At 47.1% G+C, this 26,174-nt stretch overlaps 1 protein-coding gene across 1 annotated transcript in view; it reads right to left on the minus strand.

Moving 5' to 3' along the window:
• Positions 1 to 25,439, minus strand: part of BMERB1 (bMERB domain containing 1) — a 66,658-nt gene extending 41,219 nt beyond the window's left edge. Inside the window, exon 1 of the mRNA XM_038763367.1 lies at positions 25,206 to 25,439. Within this exon, the coding sequence (XP_038619295.1) occupies positions 25,206 to 25,311 (106 nt within the window). The 5' untranslated portion in view covers positions 25,312 to 25,439. The remainder of the gene's footprint in view (positions 1 to 25,205) is intronic.
• Positions 25,440 to 26,174: the final 735 nt, after the last annotated feature.

Raw genomic sequence — 26,174 nt, forward strand, 5'->3', positions numbered from 1 at the left:
GCCTGAAGAGGCGAGGTGACTTGCCCTAGATGAAAGTGCCAGGAGCTGGCATTCTGTAAGCTTGCTGTGGGCAGGGAACGTGTCTGTTATGCAGCGTGACTCAGTGGAAAGCGCATGGTCTTTGGAGTCAGAGGTCATGGGTTCAAATCCCGGCTCCTCCAATTGTCAGCTGTGAGACTTTGGGCAAGTCACTTCACTTCTCTGTGCCTCAGTTGCCTCATCTGTAAAAATGGGGATTGACTGTGAGCCCCCCTGATCACCTTGTAACCTCCCCAGTGCTTGGAACAGTGCTGTGCACATAGTAAGCGCTTAATAAATGCTATCATGATTCTTATATTGCTATAGTTTACTCTTCCCAGTGCTTAGTACAGTGCTCTGCACACAGTAAGTGCTCAATAAATACCATTGACTGACCGACTGATTCTGTAAAATAATAATAATAATTATTATTATTATAATAGTATTTGTTAAGTGCTTGCTATGTGCCAAGAACTGTTCTAAGGGCTGGGGTAGATACAAGGCAATCAAGTTGTCCCACGTGGGGCTCACAGTCTCAATCTCCATTTTGCAGATGAGGTAACAGAGGCACAGAGAAGTTAAGTGACTTGCCCAAGGTCACATGGCAGACTGGTGGTGGACCCAGGATTAGAACCCACAACCTGTGACTCCCAAGCCCAGGCTCTAGCCACTCAGCCACGCTCCCCCTCTCCACCCCCACCCCCCCTGCCTTACCTCCTTCCCTTCCCCACAGCACCTGTATATATGTATATATGTTTGTACGGATTTATTACTCTATTTATTTATTTATTTATTTATTTTACTTGTACATTTTTATTCTACTTATTTTATTTGGTTAATATGTTTTGTTTTGTTCTCCGTCTCCCCCTTCTAGACTGTGAGCCCACTGTTGGGTAGGGACCGTCTCTATAAGTTGCCAACTTGGACTTCCCAAGCGCTTAGTACAGTGCTCTGCACACAGCAAGCACTCAATAAATATGATTGAATGAATGAATGAATGAATGCTAGGGTGCTTATATATCTGCATGGTCTATGCTGCTGATCGACACTCAGCGTAAATGCTTGTGTGACAGTGAGGAGGAGAAAGGAGAAGGACATGGGACTGGGAATTAGGAGACCCCAGATCTGGCCCCACCCTGCTGTGTGACTGTAGTCAAGTCACTTAACCTCTCTGGGTCTCCAGTTTCCTCCTCTGCCAAAGGAGATGACACCTGCCTTCCCTTCAGCTTAGGTTGCGAGGTCCGTGTGGTACAGGGTGTCCTGGTGTTTAGAATAGGACCCGTCAGTCTGATTAACAAATGCCGTAATCATAGGGAGGAAGAGGAAGATAAACCCAGGACTCTTCTCTATTCAACAAGATGATGTCACAGGAAAATATTTAAAAAAGTTCTCTGCTTCGAACCTACGCCCCGAATGCAGTTCTGCTAATTGCAAGCTACATCGTTCCCCTGGACGCTTTGTCAACCAACAGATGCTCTCTTAGCAGGGCTTTTCACAGGTGTTGGCACATTCGTTTAGGCCGGATAACGAGTCAATCTGAAATGAATGAACCACATATTGCGGTGTCCCTTAGAGAAAGCTCCCTCCATCTTCGCAACAAATCCAGCACGCTCTTGGCCAAAGCCCTCTCAAGTATCTTGGGTTCAACTCTACCTAGCCCAGCTGTTGTGCATCCATTATCTTCCAGGAATTTCCTTCGGAGTCCTTTGGGAGGCCAGGAGGAAGCCGTGGGGGGGATGAAATTTCCAAAGCGATCTCCCGGGGCTCAGATTGTTGCTCTTTTTACCTTGGGAATCTCAGAGGCTTCAAACCTGTTAGTGGAGTCTGAAACCCTCTGCTGACCTCCTTTCATCCTTCTAGGACTTAGGAAGGTGTCCTGAAATCTCCCCTGGGTCCCCAGAAATCCAAGGCTCTGGGCTTTGTTTCAGCGATCCCTGTCCATGAGCATCTTTTAAAAAGGGTGATCACCACCTGTTCTTTAGTCTGCCACGAATGCTTTAATGATCCTATGATTGTTCAAGTACTTAATACAGAGCTCTGCATGCAGCGCTCATTTTTTTTAGAATATTTAAGTGCTTACTATATGCGTGTCCATATCCCACATGAGGCTCACAATCTAAATCCCCATTTTACAGATCCGATAACTGAGGCCTAGGTAAGTTAAGTGACTTGCCCAAGGTCCACACAGCGGATGAGTGGAAGAGCTGGGATTAAAACCCAAGTCCTTCTGACTCCTAGGCCTGTGATCTATCAGCTTCTTTATTAATTGGTTGATTACTTCAGTATTATTAATGATGATTATAATAATAATGATGACAAGTGTAGTATTTGTCAAGTGCTTACTATGCGCCAAACACTATTAAGAGCAGGGGAAGACACAAGTTTATCAGGTCAGACAGTCCTTTTCCCATATTCAATCATATTTATTGAGCACGCATTTTGTGCAGAGCACTGTACTAAGCGCTTGGGAAGCACAGGTCAGCAACATATAGAGACGGTCCCTACCCAACAACGGGCTCACAGTCTAGAAGGGGGAGACAGACAACAAAACAAAGCATGTAGACATGTTTCAAAATCGTCAGAACAAATAGGATTATAGCTATATGCACATCATTAACGAATTAAATAGAATAGTAAATATGTACAAGTGAAATAGAGTAATAAATCTGTACAAATATATACAAGTGCTGTGGGGAGGAGAAGGGGATAGGGTGGGGAGGATGGGGAGGAGGAGAGGAAAAAGGGGGCACATTCTGGGAAGGCCTCGTGGAGGAGGTGAGCTCTCAGTAGGGCTTTGAAGGGAGGAAGAGAGCTAGTTTGGAGGATCTGTGGAGGGAGGGCATTCCAGGCCAGGGGGAGGATGTGGACCGGGGGTCGATGGTGGGAAAGGCAAGAACGAGGCACAGTGAGGAGGTTAGCGGCAGAGGAGCGGAGGGTGCAGGCTGGGCTGGAGAAGGAGAGAAGGGAGGTGAGGTAGGAGGGGGCGAGGGGATGGACAGCCTTGAAGCCCAGGGTGAGGAGTTTTTGCTTGATGCGTAGGTTGACAGGCAACCACTGGAGATTTTTGAGGAGGGGAGTGACATGCCCAGAGCGTTTTCGTACAGAGATAATCTGGGCAGCAGAGTGAAGTATAGACTGAAGAGGGGAGGGACAGGAGGATGGGAGATAAGAGAGAAGACTGATGCAGTAATCCAGCCCACATGGGCTCCTAGTCTTATTGGAGAGAGAACAGGTATTGTATCCCTCATTTCACAGTTAAGGAAACTGAGGTATAGATAAGCGAAGTGACTTACCCAAGGTCACGCAAGAGGTAAGTGGCAGAGCTGGGATTTGAACCCAGCTCCACTGCCTCCCGAGCCCATGCTCTAGCTGTTAGACTATTCTGCCTCTCTAATTGGGTCAGGATCAAAGGCAGGAAATCATGTGCTGCTTTCCCGGGTGCCATCTTTGGGAGAAGGTGGAATGAGGACTGGGCCCTTCATTCAGACTTGGCCCAGTCCGTGCTGCCGACATCACATCATGACATCACATCATGACATCATCAAGACACGGAGAAGCAGTGTGGCCTAGTGGAGAGATCGAAGGCCAGGGAATCAGAAGGACCTGGGTTCTAATCCCGGCTCTACCACTCACCTCTCATGTGACCTTGAGCAAGTCAATTTACTTTTCTGGGCCTCAGTTACCGCATCTGTAAAATGGGGATTAAGGCTTTGAGCCCTGTGCGCTACAAAAACTGTTTCCAATCCAATCTGCTTGCCTTCACCCCAGCGCTTAGAACAGTGCCTGATACATAGTACGCTCTTAACACGTAATAATAATAATGATGGCATTTATTAAGCACTTACTATGTGCAATGCACTGTTCTAAGCACTGGGGAGGTTACAAGGTGATCAGGTTGTCCCACAGGAGGCTCACAGTCTTAATCCCCATTTTACAGATGAGGTCACTGAGGCCCAGAGAAGTTAAGTGATTTGCCCAAAGTCACACAGCTGACACTTGGCAGAGCTGGGATTTGAACCCACGACCTCTGACTCCAAAGCCCCGGCTCTTTCCCCTGAGCCACACAGTTATTATTATTGTCAAGATACCTCTTGGAAACTCCCCTCCAGGACGCAGTCCACCCCCTCCGACTCCATGCCCGGGACCGATCGATATCAAACCAATCCCAATAACCCACCCTTCTCCTGAGCAGCTCCCGGAGGCTACGGTGGTCATTCCGAAGACTCTCCTAATCCTAAATCACAGCGAGGACATCTTTGACTAGGTCTCCGGCTCCTGGCTGAGATTCCTGCTCCAGCGCTGACGTCGGACCAGACGGTTAAGTCAATAAGCCGGGCAGACTCATTCTGTCCTCAGAGGCCGAGATAATTTGCCTAGGCTGATGGCTGTGAATGCCACCGCATCCCACAGGCCTCCTGGAAGCCGGGTCTTCGTCATCATTGTTCATCCCCTATCTCCTTGGGCGGCTTTTATCCAAGGCCGTGCGGCTACTTCATATTTCCCGTGGTGAGCTGGGGGCAACTTGCTGGCTCCCCCAACTGCCTGCCTCTCGGGGAAAGGGGAGGGGCAAGGGCTGCTCAATCCATCCATCAATCAGCGGCATTTATCATTCAGTCATATTTATTGAGCCCTTTCTGTGTTCAAAACACTGTACTAAGTGCTTATCAAGGGCGAACTATGTACCACTGTACTAAGTGGTTGGGAAAGTGCAGTATGAAGAAGTAGGTGGTTTGAATCCCTGCCCACAAGGAGCTTACAGTTTCCAGGGGGAGTCAGACATTAAAATAGATTAGGGATAGGGGAAATAGAATATTCTATTCTAGATAAAATATAGAAAATATAGAATATATATAGAAATATCTATATATCTATATATAGAGAAATATAGAAAATGGAATATAGGGGAAATAGAATACGTATAAGAATAAGAATATTTCCTTCTTCATCTCCCATCAAGGCTGTCCTTCTGCTGAAGGGGAACAAACTACCACTGAATCTAGTATTTGTGTGTTCAGAGGGAAAGCAAGAGAAAGAGAGGGAGAAATAGGGAGGCAGAAGCAGTAAGAGTGCTAGCTATCCTTCAGATAAATTACAGGTGTGTACAGAAGGGCTGTGAGGCGGGGAGTGGGGATGAATAATGAGAGCGAGTAAGGGTGTCACAGAAGTGAGTGGGAGAAGAGGAAATGGGGGCTTAGGTAAGGCCTCTTGGAGGAGATGTGTCCTCAGTGAGGCTTTGAAGCAGGGAAGAGTAATTGTAGGATTTGAGGAGAGAGGACATGAGCGAGGGGTTGGCGGCGAGATAGATGAAATCAAGGCACAGTGAGAGGGTTAGCAGCAAAGTGCATGGGCTGGGTTGTAGGAGAGTAGCGAGGTGAGATGGGAGGGGCAAGTTGATTGAGTGCTTTAAAGACAATTGTGAGGAGTTTTTGTTTGATGCGGAGGTGGATGGCCAACCACTGGAGTATTTTGAGGAGTGGGGAAACATGCCTTGAACTCTTTTTAGAAAAATGATCCGGGCAGCAGAGTGATGTGTGGGCGGGCTAATGCTAAGCTTGGCTAACGCTAATGCTTAGCCCCTTTAGTCGTAAATATTTTTCTGTTTGTCTCCTCCGTTAGAATGTCAGCTCCCTCTGGGAGGGGAACGTGCTACTTTGTTATTCTTTACTTCCCAATAGTTTAGTTCAGTGGACCACACCAGGTGGGTGCTTAATAAATGCTTTTACTTGGGTGAAGTGAAAATGTGCAGAGTGAAAGCTTAAACACATTCTGCTCTGTCCTTCGGCTTTCATTTTCACCTCTGCCATTTTGTCCCTGTCCCAGCTCGGGATTCCGGATTCCTGAAATGGAAAGTAGCCCCGATGACGGTTCCCTAGCCCCATGCCCTTGGCGTCACAATCTTCCCGTCGGACACGGCTCTAGCAAAGTCCTCTGAGGCTAGAAGACTCTCTGGCACCCGGAAACCGAAGAGAGTCTCACTGGACTTGCTCAAACCTCTGCCACTCAGAGAGGGAGGAAAAATGGAAAGGAACAGTGCCTACTTCATTAGCCGAACATCGACACAAGTAATAGCCAGACATTAACTGTGACCATTTCAAAGCACTCAGTTGGGGATTCCAACTGGGGCCTTCATTATTTCATTATTCCCCAGAACCCCTCCAAGGTCTTCTCCCAAGCGCTTCTCTTCCACTTTCCCCTCGTTACTCCCCTCTTCATGTTCAAGAGGCGATAGGAAGATAATCTTGTTCCTGACTTCCAGAGAGCTTCTCAAGGTTATGTGCACTCATGATTACGGAGTGAATTGGATCCCGCTCAGCTCAGCTTTACCAAATGCTTAGAGACAGTCGGTTGAAGGGTGTTTGTCTAATTTGTGTAGAGTTAACCAGTAAGATTTTTCCCCGTCTGTACTTTGAGGTCTCTCCGTGACAAATTTAACTCTTTGAGAAGCTGCATGGCCTAGCGGGTAGAGCCCGGGCCCGGAAGTCAGAAGGACCTGGGTTCTAATCCTGACTCAGCCACTTGTCTGCTGTGCGTCCTTGGGCAATTCACTTCACTTATCGCTCCCTCAGTTATCTCATCTGTAAAATGGGGATTAAGACCGTGAACCCCATATGGGACAGGGACTGTGTCCAACCTGATTTGCTTGTATCTTCCCCAGAGCTTAGTACAGTGCTTGGCACATAGTATGTGCTTAAGAAATACCACTATTATGATTACAGTTATGATTATGATTGGGATTATTATTAACTAATGCGAACGCAAGTTAGCAATGAACAGTAAACTCCATGTTCGCATTAATTCTCTGGATTAGGAGTCGAGGAGTACAGGACTGGGGTTTGAAACCACTAAGCGAACAGACACACCAAGCTAATATCTTCGAATCACCAATTTGCTCCCCTTGCTCATTGTGAGAAAAGAGTTTCCTAAGAAACCTCTGGATGAGTCAAGCTCAGATAGCCATATTACACTTGAGGGAGAAAAAACTTGCTTTCCTCATCTTTGGCTGGAATAGATTTTTTTATTGTAATAATGATGGCATTTATTAAGTGTGTACTATGTGTCTTGCATTGTTCTAAGCACTGAGGTATATACAAGTTAATCAGGCCAGACATGGGTCCAGTCACACATGGGGCTCACAGTCTAAATAGGAGGGAGATCAGGTATTGAATCCCCATTTTACAGATGAGGGAACTGAGGCTCAGAGAAGTTAAGTGACTTGCCCAGGATCACACAGAAGACAAGTGGCAGACTTGGGAGTAGAACCCTTATTAGTCTACGCGCCCACCTTAGAGATCATCACACTGCATTCACTGCCATTGCTAGGTCAGAGCAATGATCTAGCCAACATTGGCCTTAGGATGCTTTGGAGGAAGTTCTTTCTCCCACTCAGACTGTAAACCCCAGCATAATTAACTTGTATCTACCCCAGCACTTAGAACAGTGTTTGACACATAGTAAGTGCTTAAGAAATACTGTATTAAAAAAAGCTGTGTGATAGTCGCTTCCTTAGCATCCGTTCATCCTAACGTTTAGAGATGCACCAACTAGTGACCCTCTAATAACCTACCATAGACTTCTCATCTCTGAACCCATCCAAACCCCTCTTGAACACAAGATGGTATCTTCCCAATTTGGATTAACTTGAACCTTCGGAGTCTTCCTTTCTCTGAGGGCTAAAATCAAACTGACTCTGACAATCCGAAACCACTTTTTAAATGGTATTTGTTAAGCGCTTACCATGTGCCAGGCAATGTATTGAGCCCCGGGGTAGATACTAGCGAATCAGGTTGGACACAGTCCATGCCCAATGTGGGGCTCTCAAGTCTTGTCCCCATTTTACAGATGAGGTAACTGGGGGACAGAGAGGTAAATGACTTGCCGAAGGTCACACAGTAGACAGGTGGCAGAGACAGGATTAAAACCCTGGTCCTTCTGACACCCAGTCAGTCAGTCAATCGTATTTATTGATCACTTATTGTGTGCAGAGCTCTGTACTAAGCACTTGGGGGAGTACAATATAAGAATAAACAGACACAGTCCCTGCCCACAGTGAGCTTACAGTCTAGAGGGGGAGACAGACATTAATATAAATACATTACAGATATGTCCACAAACTGCTGTGGGGCTTGGCAGGATGATAAATAAAAGGGGCAGGTAAAGGCGACACAGAGAGGAGTGGAAAAAAGGGAAAAGAAGGCTTAGTCAGGGAAGGCGCCTTGGCGGAGGTGTGCCTTCAATAAAACTTTGCAATGGGGGAAAGTAATTGTCCGTTGGATGTGTGGAGGGAGAGCATTCCAGGCCAGAGGCACAAAGTGAGAGAGGGGTCAGAGGCGAGACAGATGAGAGTGAGGTCGAGTGAGAACGTCAGCATTGGTGGAGCAAAGTGTGCAGGCTGGATTGTAGTAGGAGAGTAGTGAGGTGAGATAGGAGGGGGAGGTAAGAATCGGAGCCTCCAGGCCTGTGCTCTATCCAGTAAGCCATTCTGCTTCTCAAACCTTTGATATCCTTAGCTAGGTCTACCCAATCAGAGACAAATCGAGGCTAGTGCAATTATCTGGTGAATTTGGGGTGTAAGCTAATACAGATCATTCAGGCAACAGAAGACTCTTAAGTCTGCTTTGGCTAGCTAATAACCCAGGTTAGTGTTCCTGCCTTCTTCACTTTGGCTGTGGAAATTTGTTCCTATCAACCAAGCAATGGCATTCATTGAGTACTTACTGCGTGCGGAGTACTGTACTGACTGGGAGAATACAATAGAGTCTGTAGACATTATTCCTGCCCACCAAGGCTTATGATGTAGTGATTTTAAGTTCCTAGAGAGGTCTGGAATCACTGCAGAAATTTCCTCATTATTAAGGAACTCTGGATGATGGAAAGCAGTCCTCGGTAGACTCCACAGGTGGCTGATATAAACACAGCCAAGAGGCAAATTGCTCTATGGGTTTCTGCCCTTAAATTCTTCTAATATTCTTCTTTGGGAAATAAGCAGATAGCCAAACACTGAGCAGCGTACTCCAACACAGCAATCTTCCAGTGTTTCTGAATCCTGTAGCTGACTCCAAGCTCCTTAGAGTGTTTTTTGGACAACAGGAGTATCGACATCTGAGCAAATAATAATTCCCAAACCCCCAGAGACCAAAGTGACATTTTGTCGCAGTACCCATGTCAGATGGGATCACAGCCTCCTTGCCAAGGTCGGCTTCAGACACCGTGCCATCCAGAGACTGGACTAAATGGGCCACCACCCTTATTCTGCATGATGCCACCCTGTCACTCTGCATGAGAATGCAGTACAACATCATGACATCACAGGCAGTGTTTTGTGGGATAGTTTTTATCCGTTGCCTCCTGGGCCACCCACACTGACTCTGTGGCTACCCTTCAATTGAGCAGGCTACCCTTCGACTGAGCACACCAGACAACCCAGCTCTGAGACCCCAAACTACGCCCCGAAAAGGCACCACCGTTTTTGAGAAGGGGAGCAGCGTGGCCATCTTTGAAAGAAGGCATATAATGGCCATCTCTCAGAGAAGGAATATAACAGCTAGCTTTGAGCGAAGCCATATAGTGGCCATCTTTGAGAGAAGCCCTATAGCAGTCACCTTTGAGAGAAGCCATGAGGCAGCCACCTTTGAGGAGAGCCAGACAGCCACTGTATTTCAAAGATTATTTCAAAGATCTTTCAAGACCACTCCTATCCCGTGGCTCCTTGAGGCAACGACTTCCTTCCCGTACCACCTGAAGCTGGCTCCGCTTTCTGCCATCGGGGCAGGTCGGCGAAGTTTTCCTTGCCTGCTCAGGCTGGATAATGATCTCCATCGGGGTGAAGATGTGCTGATGCCTCTAACCGCAAAGGAAATTAGTGAATCCTTTACCCTCCAAGATAACTACAAGGGCAACCGATTCTATCTGTCGGCAGTTGCAGGGTCTAAGTTTGCTGCAGTGCCACCTGTTTCGTCAGAGACTCAAGAAGGGAGGATGAAATTGACCATCAGCCCAGCTACAGTGAACTCCAGTTTTTGATCACCTCTATTGATCAGGAGAGAAGAGGCCGTTTAGCCCTGGTCCTGTCCTTTCATATAAAGCTGACGCACTGGAGAATAGTTGCCATCATCACAACAGCCCCAGAAACAAAACACCTGGTGTTTCTGTTGGAAGAGAAATTCTTATTTTGGCAGGAAAAGAAATGATCAGACAAAGCGCAAAGACGCACTGACACGAGCCACAAGGAAAGTTAAATGCGCTATTTGGACTTCATTAGATCACCAATCCCAATGGGGATAGGAAGGTGAAGAGTCTAATCTTCACAGTTTCTCTTGTTGGGTGAAGAGTTTTTTTCAGCCACATACTTCCCACATAGGCCAGATTGGTCTCATTCATTCTAGTCTTTTCTTTCCTGAAGAAATTTATCACAAGTGACTTGCCCTCTTTCCTCTTGACTTGAAAGACAGAGTTAATGAAAGTAAGACTATTTCACACTTGATTCTGAGGAAGGTGCCCCTGAGATGGAGCCTTGGCTTTTCATGTCTCTCGTTTGCTGAATAGACTCATTTTTCATCTTTGCATTGGAAGTGAATTTTTTTCTGATGGAAATGTTCCCTTGAAATGCATGGCTTAACAGCTCTCTCATTTCATTCTAGTTTACAAGACGTATTTCCGGTGAACCAAGTTAGAGAAAGGCAGAGGCTCAGACCACAAAACCCAGGCCAGCAATCAGCCAACCCATGATACGACACCAATAATTCAAACTGGAAAAATAATGGGTTTAAATAAGGACACAAATTGCCATGTGGGCTTTCATTTCCAAACACTTTCACCCACCCACAGAAGTGCAAATGCCAACTCAGTTATCTCCTGCCTAGTTGAAACGAGAGGCCTGGTTTGTCAGGAAAATCTACCTCCAAACGACGAAATCAGTCTCATCATGACCAGCCTGAAGCAGTGTGGCCTAGTGAGCCAGTGAGCCCCTTCCTTCCTCTCCCCCTCGTCCCCCTCTCCATCCCCCCATCTTACCTCCCTCCCTTCCCCACAGCACCTATGTATATGTATATATGTTTGTACATATTTTTTTACTCTATTTATTTATTTAATTTATTTGTACATATCTATTCTATTTATTTTATTTTGTTGGTATGTTTGGTTTTGTTCTCTGTCTCCCCCTTTTAGGCTGTGAGCCCACTGTTGGGTAGGGACTGTCTCTATATGTTGCCAATTTGTACTTCCCAAGCGCTTAGTACAGTGCTCTGCACATAGTAAGCGCTCAATAAATACGATTGATGATGATGATGATGATAATGGATACAATATAGGCCCAGAAGTCAGAAGGACCTGGTTTCTAATCCCAGCTCTGTCATCTGTCTGCTGTGTGATGTTGGGCAGGTCACTTTGCTTCTCTGTGCCTCAGTTACCTCATCTGTAAAATGGGGATTGAGACGGCGAGCCCCACATGGGACAGGGCTGTGTTCGACGTGATTTGCTTGTATCCGCCCCAGTGCTTAGTACAGGGCCTGGCACATAGTAAGTGCTTAACAAATACCACAGTTATTATTACAGTTAGTATAGTGCCCAATGCATATTAAGTGCTGAACATAAACCATTAAAACTAACAATATGTATATAAATTCTGAAATTGGCCGCCTCAAACTGAGGTCCTCCTTTCTGTATGTACACAGCTGGGACCGCTGTTCTTCACCCGGACCTGATTTCTGAATTGCCTTCATTGTTTCCCGGAAACTGGAATGACCCAGCCCAGCCCTGCCTCTGGAGACTTTCGCTCCCTGAAACCAGAGCTAAGGGCGGCTGGCTCAAGTGCGTTTTTGTTCATCCACCTGAAGTAGTTTTCTTCATGGTAATTGAAAAAGACAATTTATTCATTGCCACTTCAGCTTGCAATAAGGAGGAATCTTTGCAGGCAGAAATGCCTTTGGCAAAATCAACTCGTATTCTGTGTGGGAAAAAGATTTCATTTTGCTTTCCAGAGTCTCGTAATTAGGCTTCTGGAGGGTTATCCTGAAGGATGATAAGCTTCACACGTGTTTACATTGTTCCTGGGGAACCAGAAAATGGGGAGAACTAGGGGCGTAGAGGTGCAGGGATTCCTGGAGGGAAGGGCTGGAATAATAATAATAATAATGGCATTTATTAAGCTCTTACTATGTGCAAAGCACTGTTCTAAGCGCTGGGGGGGATACAAGGTGATCAAGTTGTCCCACGTGGGGCTCACAGTCTTAATCCCCATTTTACAGATGAGGTAACTGAGGCTCAGAGAAGTTAAATGACTTGCCCAAGGTCACACAGCAGACATGTGGCGGAGTTGGGATTTGAACCCATGACCTCTGACTCCAAAGCCCGTGCTCTTTCCACTGAGCCACGCTGCTTCATGATAATAATGATAATAATAATGATTATAATAATAATAATATAATAATATATTATAATAATGATAAAAATAATGAATTATGATAATAATAACGATAGTGATGATGATAATGACTATTATGATATTTGCTAACCACTTATTATTAGCCAAACGCTACAGCTGGGCCCATTGTTGGGTAGGGACCATCTCTATATGCTGCCAACTTGCACTTCCCAAGCACTTAGTACAGTGCTCTGCACACAGTATGGGCTCAATAAATATGATTGAATGAATAAACAGATCAAATACAGCCCCTATCTTACCCAGGGCTCACAGCCTGGGGGTGAGGGAGAAGTCACTTCACTTTTCTGTGCCTCAAATACCTCTTCTGTAAAATGGGAACTAAGACTGTGAGGCCCCAAATGGGACATGGACTGTGTCCAACCTGATTAGCCTGTGTCTACCCCAGAGCCTAGCAATGTGCCTGGAAAAGAGTAAGCGCTTAACAAATGTCATTAAAAAAAAAAGTCATCGTACTGATTTCCAAATCCAGAGGTGCATCATGAAGATCAACAGAGGCTAGACAAGTCTGGGTTGCTCACTCAAGAGCTTGCCCCTCTGCCGCTGTGCCCTATTCCTCTGGAACAAAGGCCCGGCAACCCGCTGCTCTGCTGAGTTGCTCTCCGAGTTGTCATTTGCACTGGATTTAAATGTCATCGTGAGAGCAAATTCTGCCTTCATTCCATTTGTTTGAACGCGTAGTCAGGACTTGGCAGAGGGAGCCTGGGACAAACCTTTCTACGCAAAACTGTATGCAAATATTAGGTGGGTGACATAGAGAGCAACGTACTTGCCGGTTGTCGGAGGGGAAGAACTGGAGTTCATCTAAGCAATCATTCTCACGCAAATTGTGACTGTGCTCAGCCCCAGTTCACCCCCAGAACCAAGATGGTGGAGACCAATGCTATTATTCCCCCAAAGAGAAATTCTGGGAAGGTACCTCGTCTCCCGAATGCTGCGGTGGGCCTCTGCTCCCAGAGGAAGTTGGACAGAGGGAGGGGGAGGTCTGTGCAAATAGCCACGGGTGTCAGAAAAGACACCAGAAAAGAGATGAAGCAAACCCATTTGCTTTTCTTGTTTTAGGTCTCACGCGAGCCCGCAACCGATTTACCTCCGGTATGATCCCTGTGCAGCTGAAGGCTGCCATCCCCCTCAGACGGGAGCTGGGAGGAGAGAATCTCATGGCGGGAGCCAGGTAAAAAATGCCCCATCAGGGAGCTGGAGTCTTTCAGCTCTGTGGCTGCTTCCTTGATGGATTTTTTTTTTCTTTTAAATATCACATCAGACACTTACAAAGGATGATAAAGCATGATTAAGTCCCATTAAGCACTCTGTCCAGGTCGTAGCCTTTATGGATTAACTGTTGACCCATTCAGCTTAACACACAAAACTCGGCTTGACCCTTTCAAACTCATCCTCCCAGCTTCGTGCTGCAGCTCTGTACCTGCAGCACAAAACACGGGTTTATTTGCTGGGTTTTTTGAGCTAAGAGGGAACGTAGTGTGTTAGCCATCCTAGGCTCTGACTCAGCCCCTTGGGGGAAAACACTGGTTTGCCCTCCTGGACTTTCTCTGTCATCATCAATTTACCTAACCAGAGTATTTTTTGTGTGCTTACTCTGTGCAGGACATGGCACTAATTGCTTGCGAGCTCGTTGTGGGCAGGGAATGTGTCTGCTTCTTTTATATTGTACTCTCCCACGAGCTTAGTACTATCCCACGTGTGTCCCACGTGGACACAGTAAGCACTCAAGAAGTACGATTGACTAAACGAATGAATGAATGAGAGTATCACAGATAGATACATTCCCTGTCTTCAAGGAGCTTACAGTCTAAGAGGGGAAGCAGATGGTAAAATAAGTTACAAATAAGAGTTTAAAGATATGTACATAAGAGCTGGAGTGTGGTGGGCAGTGAGTACCTAACTGCTTAGGGGGGATGGGGGGAAAGAGTGGGAAAATGAGTGGTTAGTCAAGGAAGGCTCCCTGGAGGAGATGTGGCTGCGGATTTCAGGATCAATGTTTATGGTATTTGTTATGCGCCAGACACTGTACTAAGCATTGGGGTGAATACAAGCTTGCTTCTTTATAGCAGGAATGGAAGGCAAGAATAATATTAATAATGATAATAACGATGGTATTTGTTAAGCGCTTACTATGTGCCCGGCACTGTTCTGAGCCACAGTTTCCATCATTTTTCCAATGTGGACCTCTTAGAATCCAGATGACCTAAGCCACAGTTCCCAGGGGCCCGGAGCGGAGCAGGGTTGTGGGTTTGGGTCAGTGTGTCTCACAGCTCCTAACAGGCTGAGCGTGTAACGTAGCGTGGTTGCGCGTTTGTGTCAGTGTTTCACAGCTCTTGTTCGCCCGACGGTATAGCGTAGTGTGATTGCGGGTGTGTGTCAGTGTGTTTCACAACTCCCGTCCAGCTGACGGTATTTCTTCCGGACCAGGATATTCTCCACTGGTGTCGAGCCGGGGTCGGGAACGGCTCTTCGTGGAAACAGACGGACTTGAGCCTGACTCACCCCTCAGGGTCAAAGGGGACCGTGGACTGTAGGCTCTAGACTGTAAGCTCATTGTGGGCAGGGAATGTGTCTGTTTATTGTTGTATTGTGCCCTCCCAAGACCTTAGTGCTGTGCTCTGCATGCAGTAAGCACTCAATAAATACAACTGACTGTTAAGGTCTCCGGAGCTGTATCCCTGCAGATGCCCAGAAAAGCGGGTGGTTGAGGAGGATGGGGGATTGGAAGCTCTTAGTTGGCATTTGGGGGGACAGAACTGCTTCCTGTCAGCTTCTCTCCTTCCATCCCACACTCTCCATTCCCTCAGGCCCTGTGCTGCAGTTAAACTGCTCCCCCAATTCACTTTCTGCTGGTTTGAAGGTTGAAGCTGTAACAGCTCCCTCCCACCTCCCCCACCCTCTTCTTCCGCTCTCCCCTCTCTTCCTTCCCTCTCCCACCTTTCTCCTCTCCCTCTTCCCTCCCGTCCCCCTTCACCTTTCCCATCCTCCCAGGCAGCAACAGCCGGGCTCTGAACAAATGTGCCGTGTACAGCATCGTGACACGATGACATCACAGGGGGGGAGACCAGAGATCGTGTGGCTCTCGGTGCAATAACTGCTCAAAGTTATCATTTCGTTTGGCTCTTCTGCAAGGAAAGGTTGCCAACCCTGCTTCCAAGCCTATGGAAAATGAGATGGGAAGGGTCCAGGATGGGGCCTGTTTCTCGAGGCCGGCTGCAGATATTCTGGTGCCCCAAGGCAGAAGCCCTCCCACCATGCTCAGTGTCCATGCAGCATGACAGAATATCATCCTGTACATCACACTGCCCTTCTTACCACCCCCTCGCCTAAGTGCCCTGGCAACTTGACTCCAATAAATCAGCGGTATTCACGGAGCACTTACTAATAATGGTATTTGTTAGGCGCTTACTACGTGCCAGGCTCTGTACTAAGTGCTGGGACAATAAAAGCTAATCAGGTTGGACATGGTCCCTGTCCCACGAGGGGCTCACAGTCCAAATCCCCACATTACGGATGAGATTACTGAGGCACAGAGAACTGAAGTGACTTGCCCAAGGTCACACAGCAGATAAGTGACAGGGCTGGAATTAGAACCCATGACCTGTGTGCAGAGCACTGTACTAAGTGCTTGGCAGAGTTGCTAGACACATTCCCTGCCCGCAAGGAGCTTAAAGTCTAGAGGGCTCCAAGACCCCAATTTCCCCCTCCAGCCTGCCACCATTTTTGAGAAGGGCAGTGACATGACCACCTTCGAGAGGGATCATCTTTGAGAAAAGTAGCCAGGGTAGCTTTGGAAGGACCCACACAGCCCTCTAGACTGTAAGCTCACTGTGGGCAGGGAATGTGCCTGTTTACTGTTATTTTGTACTCTCCCAAGTGCTTAGTACAGTGCTCCACATACAGTAAGCACTCAATAAAAATGATTGAATTGAATGAATGAACAAATATGGCTTCCCCCGAACCATGACTCCTTGAGACAGTGACTTACCTCATATGCCATCTGAAACTAGCCCTTTCATCTCTTTAAATATAACAGACCTCCTGTGTGAGAGAGTAACCACTTCTTCCTCACGAAGGAATCGTGGTTCCAGGAAAGCAGCAAAGACAGCATGACCTAGGGACAGAGCACGGGCCTGGGAGCATGGAGGACCTGGGTTCTAATCCCTGCTCTGCCATTTTGTCTGCTGGGCGACCTTTGGCAAGTCAGTTCCCTTCTCTGGGCCTCAGTTACCTCATCTGGAAAACGGGGATTAAGACTGTGAGGCCAATGTGGGACAGGGACTGTGTCCAAACCAATTACCTTGTATCTACCCCAGAGCTTAGTACAGTGCCTGGCACATAGTAGGCGCTTAATAACAATGGTAATAATAATAATTATTATTATTATTCAAGTATTTGTTAAGCACTATGCGCCAGGCTTAACAAATACCACAATTATTACTATTCCAGAGAAAGGAAGGTACTGGGGTACGCTGACTATCTGAGTGTCCTCTAAAAAGGGCCTCTCCATGGCCTTGGGGTCCTTTTTGTAAAATTCAGTGGGAGTGGCGGGGGCGAGAGAGTCCAGCCAGATTTCTACTTAGGGTCTTCCCCTCCAATCCCCCGACCTCCAGCTTGACCTTGAAGGTGACAGCCCAGAAGTTTCGAGTTCCGAAATTATAAATCCTCCCTAAGATTTCCCAGGGAACTGTGTGGAGAGGCAAAGAGATTAATGAACCACTTTGTAATTTTCATTATTAAGGTGGGAGGAGAAATGGCTAACTGCTTGGAAATCTGCACACCAATCTTCCCTATGGAGACACTCCTCTTAGCCCATCAAATACACACAACCAATGGTTATATCCTAGTGTTCAAATCATTTCTATCCAGCCAGGGCCTACTGAAGGGCCTCTGGGTGTTTGTACATAGAGCAAAAATGATTTAGCAAGAGAAGCACCGTGGCTCAGTGCAAAGAGCCCAGGCTCTTGGGAATCAGAGGTTGAGACTTAGAACAGTGCTTTGCTCATGGTAAGCACTTAACAAATGCCATCATTATTATTATTATTAATGAACAGAACACTTCTGGAACTCCTCAAGAAACCACTTGTATTCTCCTGCTTTCTGCCTTCTCACTTGGACTAGAAAGCTCCTTCTACCCCGACTTTCTACGACCCTCCCTCGCTCTCTAAAACACAAGCTTCCAAGCTCGTAAGGCTCATACGCATTTGTGAGCAAGTGTGTAGGGGCTCTGCAGATCTTCAGTCAGTCGATCGCTGGTATTTATTGAGTGCTTAATGTGTGAAGAGCACTGTACTAAGCGCTTGGGAGAGTACAATGTAGCAGAGATGGCAGACACATTCCTGCCCACAAGGAATTTCGACAACAGAGGATCCCATCTGCTCTCTGCTCCAACTTGACAGACCTGCCCTACCTGCCAACAATTGGCTGAGGGAACAGCAACCTCTCTTCTGTGGCCAGAAGGCTCCTTGAACCAAGAAAGAAAGGGAGAACACCCTTCCCCAGAATGGGCCTAGGTGTCGGAAGGACCTGGGTTCTAATTTTGACTCCACCACTTGTCTGCCGTGTGACCTCGGCCGAGTCATTTCACTTCTCTGCACCTCAGTTCCCTCATCTGGAAAATGGGGATTAAGTCTGGGGGCCCCATGTAGGGCAGGGACTGTGTCCAACCTGATTTGCTTTGAATCTACCCCAGTGCTCTGAAAGGTGTCTGGCACATAGTAAGCACTTAGCAAATAGCTTAGCTGTTATTATTACGAATCTATCCTACTTAGACCATGCACCCCATGTGGGACAGGGACTGTGTCCAATAATAATAATAATAATAATGGCATTTATTAAGTGCTTACTATGTGCAAAGCACTGTTCTAAGCTCTGGGGAGGTTACAAGGTGATCAGGTTGTCCCACGGGGGGCTCACAGTCTTAATCCCCATTTTCCAGATGAGGGAACTGAGGCCAGAGAAGTTAAGTGACTTGCCCAAGGTCACACAGCTGACAAGTGGCGGAGCCGGGACTTGAACCCATGACCTCTGACTCCAAAGCCCGGGCTCTTTCCACGGAGCCACGCTGCTTCTCGCAGCATGAATAATAAAGTATTCATTCCGCCTGCTTCATCCTCACATCCCTTAAGGCAGTCCCTGCTGTTTATTCAAGTGAAGGTGCTTCTGTGCAAATGAACAGAGACAGATTCCACACTGAACCTGCAATTATCAAAAAAGAAATCATAATAGATAACTTCGGAAGGAATGCATGAATCTGGTCCCTGACAGAACAAGGCTTTGTCACCTCAGGGGTCTGAGTCCATTGACAACCAGCTACTAGAGATAGGCTCATCACCCTAGGCAGGTCACTGCTCTCCCTAGCTTCAAAGCTCTCCTGAGATCCCATCTCCTCCAGGAGGGTTTCCCTGATTAATCTCTCCTTTTTCCCCACCTCCTTAATGCCACTCCAGCACCTCCACATCACCTAAGCACTTGGGTACTAGTCACACTCCCACGCCCTGTGTACAAAGCTTTAAACTCAGTTGCTTCTCCAATACATAATTCATGTTAAAGTCGGTCTCTCCTTTCTAGATCTTAAACTCTTTGAGGGAAAGAATCATGTCTAATAACTCTACTGAAGTCTCCCAGGCGCTTCGAACAGCTCTGCAAGCACTCAGAAAATACTATCGATGGATCTCGACACTGGCCCTTTATTGGGCAATGATTTTGTACTGTGTTTGGGGAGATACCCCCTGACTGGACAAGCCCACCCCCTGATTCTGATCCTTTGAGAATTGGAAAAAGTTGGTCTCAGCAATCTATAGTATTTACTGAGCGTCTTCTGAATGCCTCTAGACAATAAGCTTGTTGTGAGCAGGGAATGTATGTGCAACTCTGTTGCATTGTACTCTCCCAAACGCTTAGGACAGTGCTCTGCACACAGTAAGTGCTCAATAAATACGACTGATTGACTGATTGCTCTGCACATAGTAAGCACTCCATAAGTATCATTAATTGATTGATTGACTGATTGCAGAGCACTGTAACAAGGCCTTGGCTGAGTTAGAGTTAGACACACACCCCACCCCATTAAGACCCCGTATTCTCCCCAAGCTGTTTCCCTCAGGTGACACTTCATTCCCAACAATGTTTTCATATCTAGAAACAGCTTTGGTTTTTTCCCAATGATTGAGAAAAAACCAACATGCTTTGGGCTGGAAAATGGTATAAATGGGAATGCAAACAATTGGCTGGGCTGTAAAATGCTAAACATTGCTAACGAGAACCAAACGCTCAGTTCACCCTAAGCACTTTTCTCCAGGGAATCAAAGAACTTTGCAAGCATTTACCTTCTTATTACCTACCAGCGAGGTGGAATTATCCCAAATTAATAGCTGGGAAACTGCCACACTTGAAGTTGTGCCTCGTCCGAAGCCTAGGCTAAACCCCAAAATGAAATGAAGAGGTCACATTCCTTTCACCACCCTTCTCTTAGAAAAATACATTATGAAGAACTGCTTCATATATGTTCACTTACACAGCTCTACTTCAAAAATATCAGTGCTTCATTCTTCATCCCTTTCACGGTCTGTTTTAAGCCCATCCCTAGTATACAAGAATGCAATGCATCTAAATATATAGAATTTAGCCAACCACATAGCTTCCTTTCCTTTTGAATGCGAACTTGTACTTCCCAAGCGCTTAGTACAGTGCTCTGCACACAGTAAGTGCTCAATAAATACGACTGAATGGAAAGGAAGTGAAACACTGCCATTTCCTTCATATCCTGAACAGAAAGGAGCAACACTAAACCAAATGTCAGCTTGGGACAGCAATTCGGTGTTCTTATTCTTGGGAATCAATACTTCTAATTTTCATATTTCCGGAAATAAAATCGGCATGCGTGGCAGGTATTATGAAATGCCTGCGCAGATCTCTAGGAGGAAGAGGATGTTTTAATAATGCAATGCCCCTGGCTGCAATCAAGTTCAGAGACAAAGAAGTTGAAGCCCCAAACCAGCAGATTAAGATTCCCAAGCTTGCTGAAGATCAGTACTGTTCAAATATTTCAAATCTGCCTAAGTCCAAAGCCACATTGCAAGATCAATGCAAAACCAAGTCAAAAGCGGTGGCTAGAGCCAGGATCAGAAGAAAATGCGAGCTGACTATTGAGAGCTGGGAGTGGAAGAAATCTTTCTCCGAAGCTTTAATAGCTCACCATCCCTGGTCGAATAGATCGAGTAGTTCAGAGAGCAAAAATGACTCTGAGAGCGTGAAGGGAACTCTAGCCAACAAACAGTTCGGGATTACTTCAGAACATAGCTCTCAAACAATACCGAAATGCTGGTCCTGCCAAAAGATAAAAGCCCACTCTTTCTACAGGTATTTCTTAGTCCTCCGAAAACAAGCGGAGTGTCCTAGTGGATAGAGCATCGTCCTGAGCGTCAGAGGGACCTGGGTTCTAATCCTGCATCTGCCACTTGTCTGGTGAGTGGCCTTGGGCAAGTCAATTCACTTCTCGTGCCTCAGTTACCTCGTCGGTAAAATGGGGATTAAGACTGTGAGCCCCAAGTGGAACATGGACTGTGTCCAAACTGATTAGCTTGTATCTACCCTGGCGCTTAATACAGTGTCTGTCATATAGTAAGTGCTTAATACCGGTAAAAAAAAAAAGCTCTGCCTATATTTTGTATTGAGATTTTCACTGGGTGGAAAAAGGGCTCTGATGATTTCCAGTTCAGGTCTGTGACTGAGCTGCCCAATGCTCATGAATTCATAATAATAATAATAATAATGATTATAATTATTCATGCATTTCAAATTCAATGCATTTCAATGCAAATTCATCATATTTATTGAGTGCTTACTGTGTGCAGAGCACTGTACTAAGCGCTTGAATAATGATGGCATTTGTTAAGCACTTACTATATGCAAAGCACTTTTCTAAGCGCTGGGGGGGTTACAAGGTGATCAGGTTGCCCCACGTGGGACTCACAGTCTTAATCCTCATTTTACAGAAGAGGGAACAGAGGCCCAGAGAAGTGAAGTGACTTGCCCAAAGTCACACAGCTGACAAGTGGCGGAGCCGGGATTAGAACCCATGACCTCTGGCTCCCAAGCCCGGGCTCTTTCCACTGAGCCACGCTGCTGGCATTTGTTAAGTGCTTACTATGTGCCAGGCACTGTATTAAGCGCTGGGGTGGTTACAAGCAAGTCAGGTTGGACACAGTCCCTTGTCCCACGTGGGGATCACAGTCTCAATTCCCATTTTCCAGATGAGGCAACTGGGGTGCAGAGAAGTGAAATGACTCGCCCGAGGTCGCACAGCAGACCATTAATTCATTCATTCATTCAGTCGTATTTATTGAGCGCTTACTGTGTGCAGAGCACTGTACCAAGCGCTTGGCAACATATAGAGACGGTCCCTACCCAACAGTGGGCTCACAGTCTAGAAGGGGGAGACAGAGAACAAAACATATTAACAAAATAAAAAAATAGAATATATATGCACAAATAAATAGAGTAATAAATAAGTACAAACATATATACATATATACAGGCCAGTGGAAGAGCCGGGATTAGAGCCCAAGTCCTTCTTACTCCCAGGGCCGGGCTCTCTCCTCTACATGAGCTGGTTGGATTCTCTCCATCCAGCTTTGGGAGACGGGTCAATCAATCAATCAATCAATCAATCATATTTATTGAGCACTTACTGTGTGCAGAGCACTGTACTAAGCGCTTGGGAAGTACAAGTTGGCAACATATAGAGACAGTCCCTACGCAACAGTGGGCTCACAGTCTAAAAGGGGGAGACAGAGAACAAAACCAAACATACTAACAAAATAAAATAAGTAGAATGGATATGTACAGGTAAAATAAATAAATAAATAGAGTAATAAATAAGTACTAATAAATAAATAAATAAATAAATAGAGTAATAAATAAGTACAAACATATATACATATATACAGGTGCCCTGAACCTGAGCCGTGCCCTGCAACGAAACCCCAGCGCAACTGGAGCAGCTGGGGTGCGGAGCGGTGGAACCCAGTGCATTCTCAGCAGAGCGGTGCTTCCCAAAAGTCGGAAAACAGGAGCAAGGAGAATGGAAATGAACACCTTGTGGGCTAACCAAGGAGAAAATCTGAGGCTTTTTAATCCAAATCCACTGAGACAGGTCACTGGCCCTGCAAGGACTGCAAGAGAAGCAGTATGGCCTAGTGGAAAGTGCAACGGACTGGAAGTTAGAGAAGCAGCGTGGCTCATTGGAAAGAGCCCGGGCTTTGGAGTCAGAAGTCATGGGTTCCAATCTCGCCTCCACCACCTGTCAGCTGTGTGACTTTGGGCAAATCACTTCGCTTCTCTGGGCCTCAGTTCCCTCATCTGCAAAATGAGGATGAAGACTGTGAGCCCCATGTGGGACAACCTGATCACCTTGTAACCTCCCCAGTGCTTAGAACAGTGCTTTGCACATAGTAAGCGCTTAATAAATGCCGTTATTATTAAATTAGGGGATCAGGCAGAAACTCCTCACCCTGGGCTTCAAAGCTGTCCATGCCCTCGCCCCCTCCTAACTCACCTCCCTTCTCTCCTTCTACAGCCCACCCCGCACCCTCCGCTCCTCCGCTGCTAATCTCCTCACCGTACCTCGCTCTCGCCTGTCCCGCCATCGACCCCCGGCCCACGTCATCCCCCGGGCCTGGAATGCCCTCCCTCCACCCATCCGCCAAGCTAGTTCTCTTCCTCCCTTCAAGGCTCTGCTGAGAGCTCACCTCCTCCAGGAGGCCTTCCCAGACTGAGCCCCTTCCTTCCTCTCCCCCTCGTCCCCCTCTCCATCCCCCCATCTTACCTCCTTCCCTTCCCCACAGCACCTGTATATATGTATATATGTTGGTACATATTTATTACTCTATTTATTTACTTATTTATTTATTTTACTTGTACATATCTGTTCTATTTTATTTTGTAGTATGTTTGGTTTTGTCTCCCCCTTTTAGACTGTGAGCCCACTGTTGGGTAGGGACTATCTCTATATGTTGCCAATTTGTACTTCCCAAGCGCTTAGTACAGTGCTCTGCGCACAGTAAGTGCTCAATAAATATGATTGATGATGGTGATGATCTGGCTTCTCATCTTGGCTCTGCTGGTTGCCTGCTGTGTGACCAAGGGCAAGTCACTTCACTTCTCTGTGCCCCAGTTTTCTCAACTGTAAAATGGGGATTCCATGCCTGTTTTTCTTTTTTTATGGTATTTGTTAAGCACGTACTATGTGCCGGGCACGCTTCTAAACGCTGGGGTAGATACCAGGTAATCAGGTTGGACACAGGCCCTGTCCCACACTGGGGCTCACAGTCCTAACCCCCCTTTTACAGAAAAGGAAACTGAGGTGCAGAGAAGTGAAGTGACTTGCCCAAGGTCACCCAGCAGACAAGTGAAGGAGCCAGGATTAGAACCCAAGTCCTTCTAACTCCTGTGCTCTATCCACTAGGCAATGCTACCTGTTCTCCCTCCTACTTAGATCATCATCATCATCATCAATCATATTTATTGAGCACTTACTGTGTGCAGAGCACTGTACTAAGCACTTGGGAAGTACAAGTTGGCAACATATAGATTGTGAGCCCCTTGCGGGACAGGAACTGTGTCCGACCTAATTAACTTGTATCTACCCCAGTCCTTAGAACAGCGTTTGGCACGTAGTAGGCACTTAACAAATATTATTTTTAAAAAACAGGATTTCTTGAACACTAGTTCCACCCCAGTGCTTAGAGCAGTGTTTGATGCATAGTAGACACTTTAACAAATACCATTTAAGAAAAAGGGACTTTTTGGACACTAATTCTACCCACGTGCTTAGAGCAGGGTTTGATGCATAGTAAGCGCTTAACAAATACCATTTTGTTTAAAAAAAAAAAAAGGATTTCTTGAACATCAGTTCCGGTGATGGAGAAAGGGAATATGGTGAGTCCTCAAACCCTCACTTACATGCACAAATACACACCTTAATGTCTCTCTCACTCACACGCATACACACACACCCTAACGTCTCTCTGGGCTGACAGGAAGCCCACGGAGGTTCTCTTCGCTCAGGCAAAGCCTGGCTGGAAAGAGATTAAAGATTTCCAGCTCATGTCTAAGACTACCTTCTGTAGAGCAGCTAGAAACAGTTTTCCAGAGCAGGAGCAGGAATTTGCAAGGAGGGAAGGCCTTTTTCAACCTTGGCGGCGAGCGGCTCGGAAGGGCAGTGGGAAAACCCTCTAGTGGGAAAACCCCAGCGTTTAGAAGAGTGCCCGGCACACAGTCCGTGCTTAACAAATACCATAAAAAAAGAAAAACAGGTATGGAATCCCCATTTTACAGTTGAGGAAACTGGGGCACAGAGAAGTGAGGTGACTTGTCCTTAGTCACACGGCAAAACCCAGGGCAGCGGGGGTCCCGGGTGAACCCCGTGGGCTCCTTCCCGCACCTGCCTTCGCAGAGGGGGTGGGAGGGGGGTCAACTGTTGCATCCTGAGAGCATCATTCATCCCTGAGAGAGCCACTGAAGACCTTGAGGCGAGCCCGTCTGTTCCACCACCCTCACATCTTGGATTTCGGGGGAGCCGGGGGATGGGGAGGGGGTTGCCAATTGGCCCCTCCTCCAGCCTCGTCCCCAACACTGAAGCCGAGAGACCCGCCCTGCCCCTCTTTGCTAGCAGACTTTCCTGGGGGCGGCGGGGTTGGGAGTATTGGGGAGGGGGCTCGTCTCCCACCCCCCGGTTGGTACTCACTTGCTCCCGGGCCCTCCGCCTGCCATTCGGTCTCCTCCACGGCCCCGTAGCGCCGCAGAGGCTTCCCCGCCTCCGGGTGGGCGGCTAGGGATTGCTTCAACTCCATCCCTGGGGTCGGTGGGCGCTGGGAGACGGGGGGGGCGGCTCCTCTACTCCATCCTCCTCCCCCCCGCCCCGCCCTGGGGCTGCGGGGTGGGGGGCGGCTCCGGCCTGGTGCGTTTTTAAGGGGTCGGGGGTCCGGGGGGCTGCAGCATCTGTCCCTGCGCGGCCCGCGCAGACTGGTACCCAAGAGAGATGGAGAGGGATGCAGCGCACATGCGCAGTAGCGACGCGGCCCGCAGAGGGATGGGAGGGGGCGGAGCAGAAAGACTCCGGGAGAACCAGCCGCGGGGACCTCAATAATAATAATAATAATGATAATAATAATAATAATGGCATTTGTTAAGCGCCTACTCTGTGCAAAGCACTCATTCATATTTTGTTAGTATGTTTGCTTTTGTTCTCTGTCTCCCCCTTCTAGACTGTGAGCCCGCTGTTGGGTAGGGACTGTCTCTATATGTTGCCGACTTGGACTTCCCAAGCGCTTAGTACAGTGCTCTGCACACAGTAAGCGCTCAATAAATACGATTGATTGATTGATTGATTGATTCAGTCGTATTTATCGAGCACCTACTGTGTGCAGAGCACTGGACTGAGCGCTTGGGAAGCCCAACATAGATGGTCCCTACCCAACAGCGAGCTCACAGGCTATTGTTATATATTATTAGAATTAGAGAAGCAGCGTGGCTCAGTGGAAAGAGCCCGGGCTTCGGAGGCGGAGTTCACGGGTTCGAAGCCCGGCTCCGTCAGTTGTCAGCTGGGTGGCTCTGGGCAGGTCGCTTCACTTCTCTGGGCCTCAGTGACCTCATCTGGAAAATGGGGATTAGGATTGGGAGCCCCCGCGTGGGACAACCTGATCACCTTGTAACC

Source organism: Tachyglossus aculeatus, chromosome 21 (genome assembly GCF_015852505.1).
Source record: "Tachyglossus aculeatus isolate mTacAcu1 chromosome 21, mTacAcu1.pri, whole genome shotgun sequence".
NCBI classification, from domain to species: Eukaryota; Metazoa; Chordata; class Mammalia; order Monotremata; family Tachyglossidae; genus Tachyglossus; species Tachyglossus aculeatus.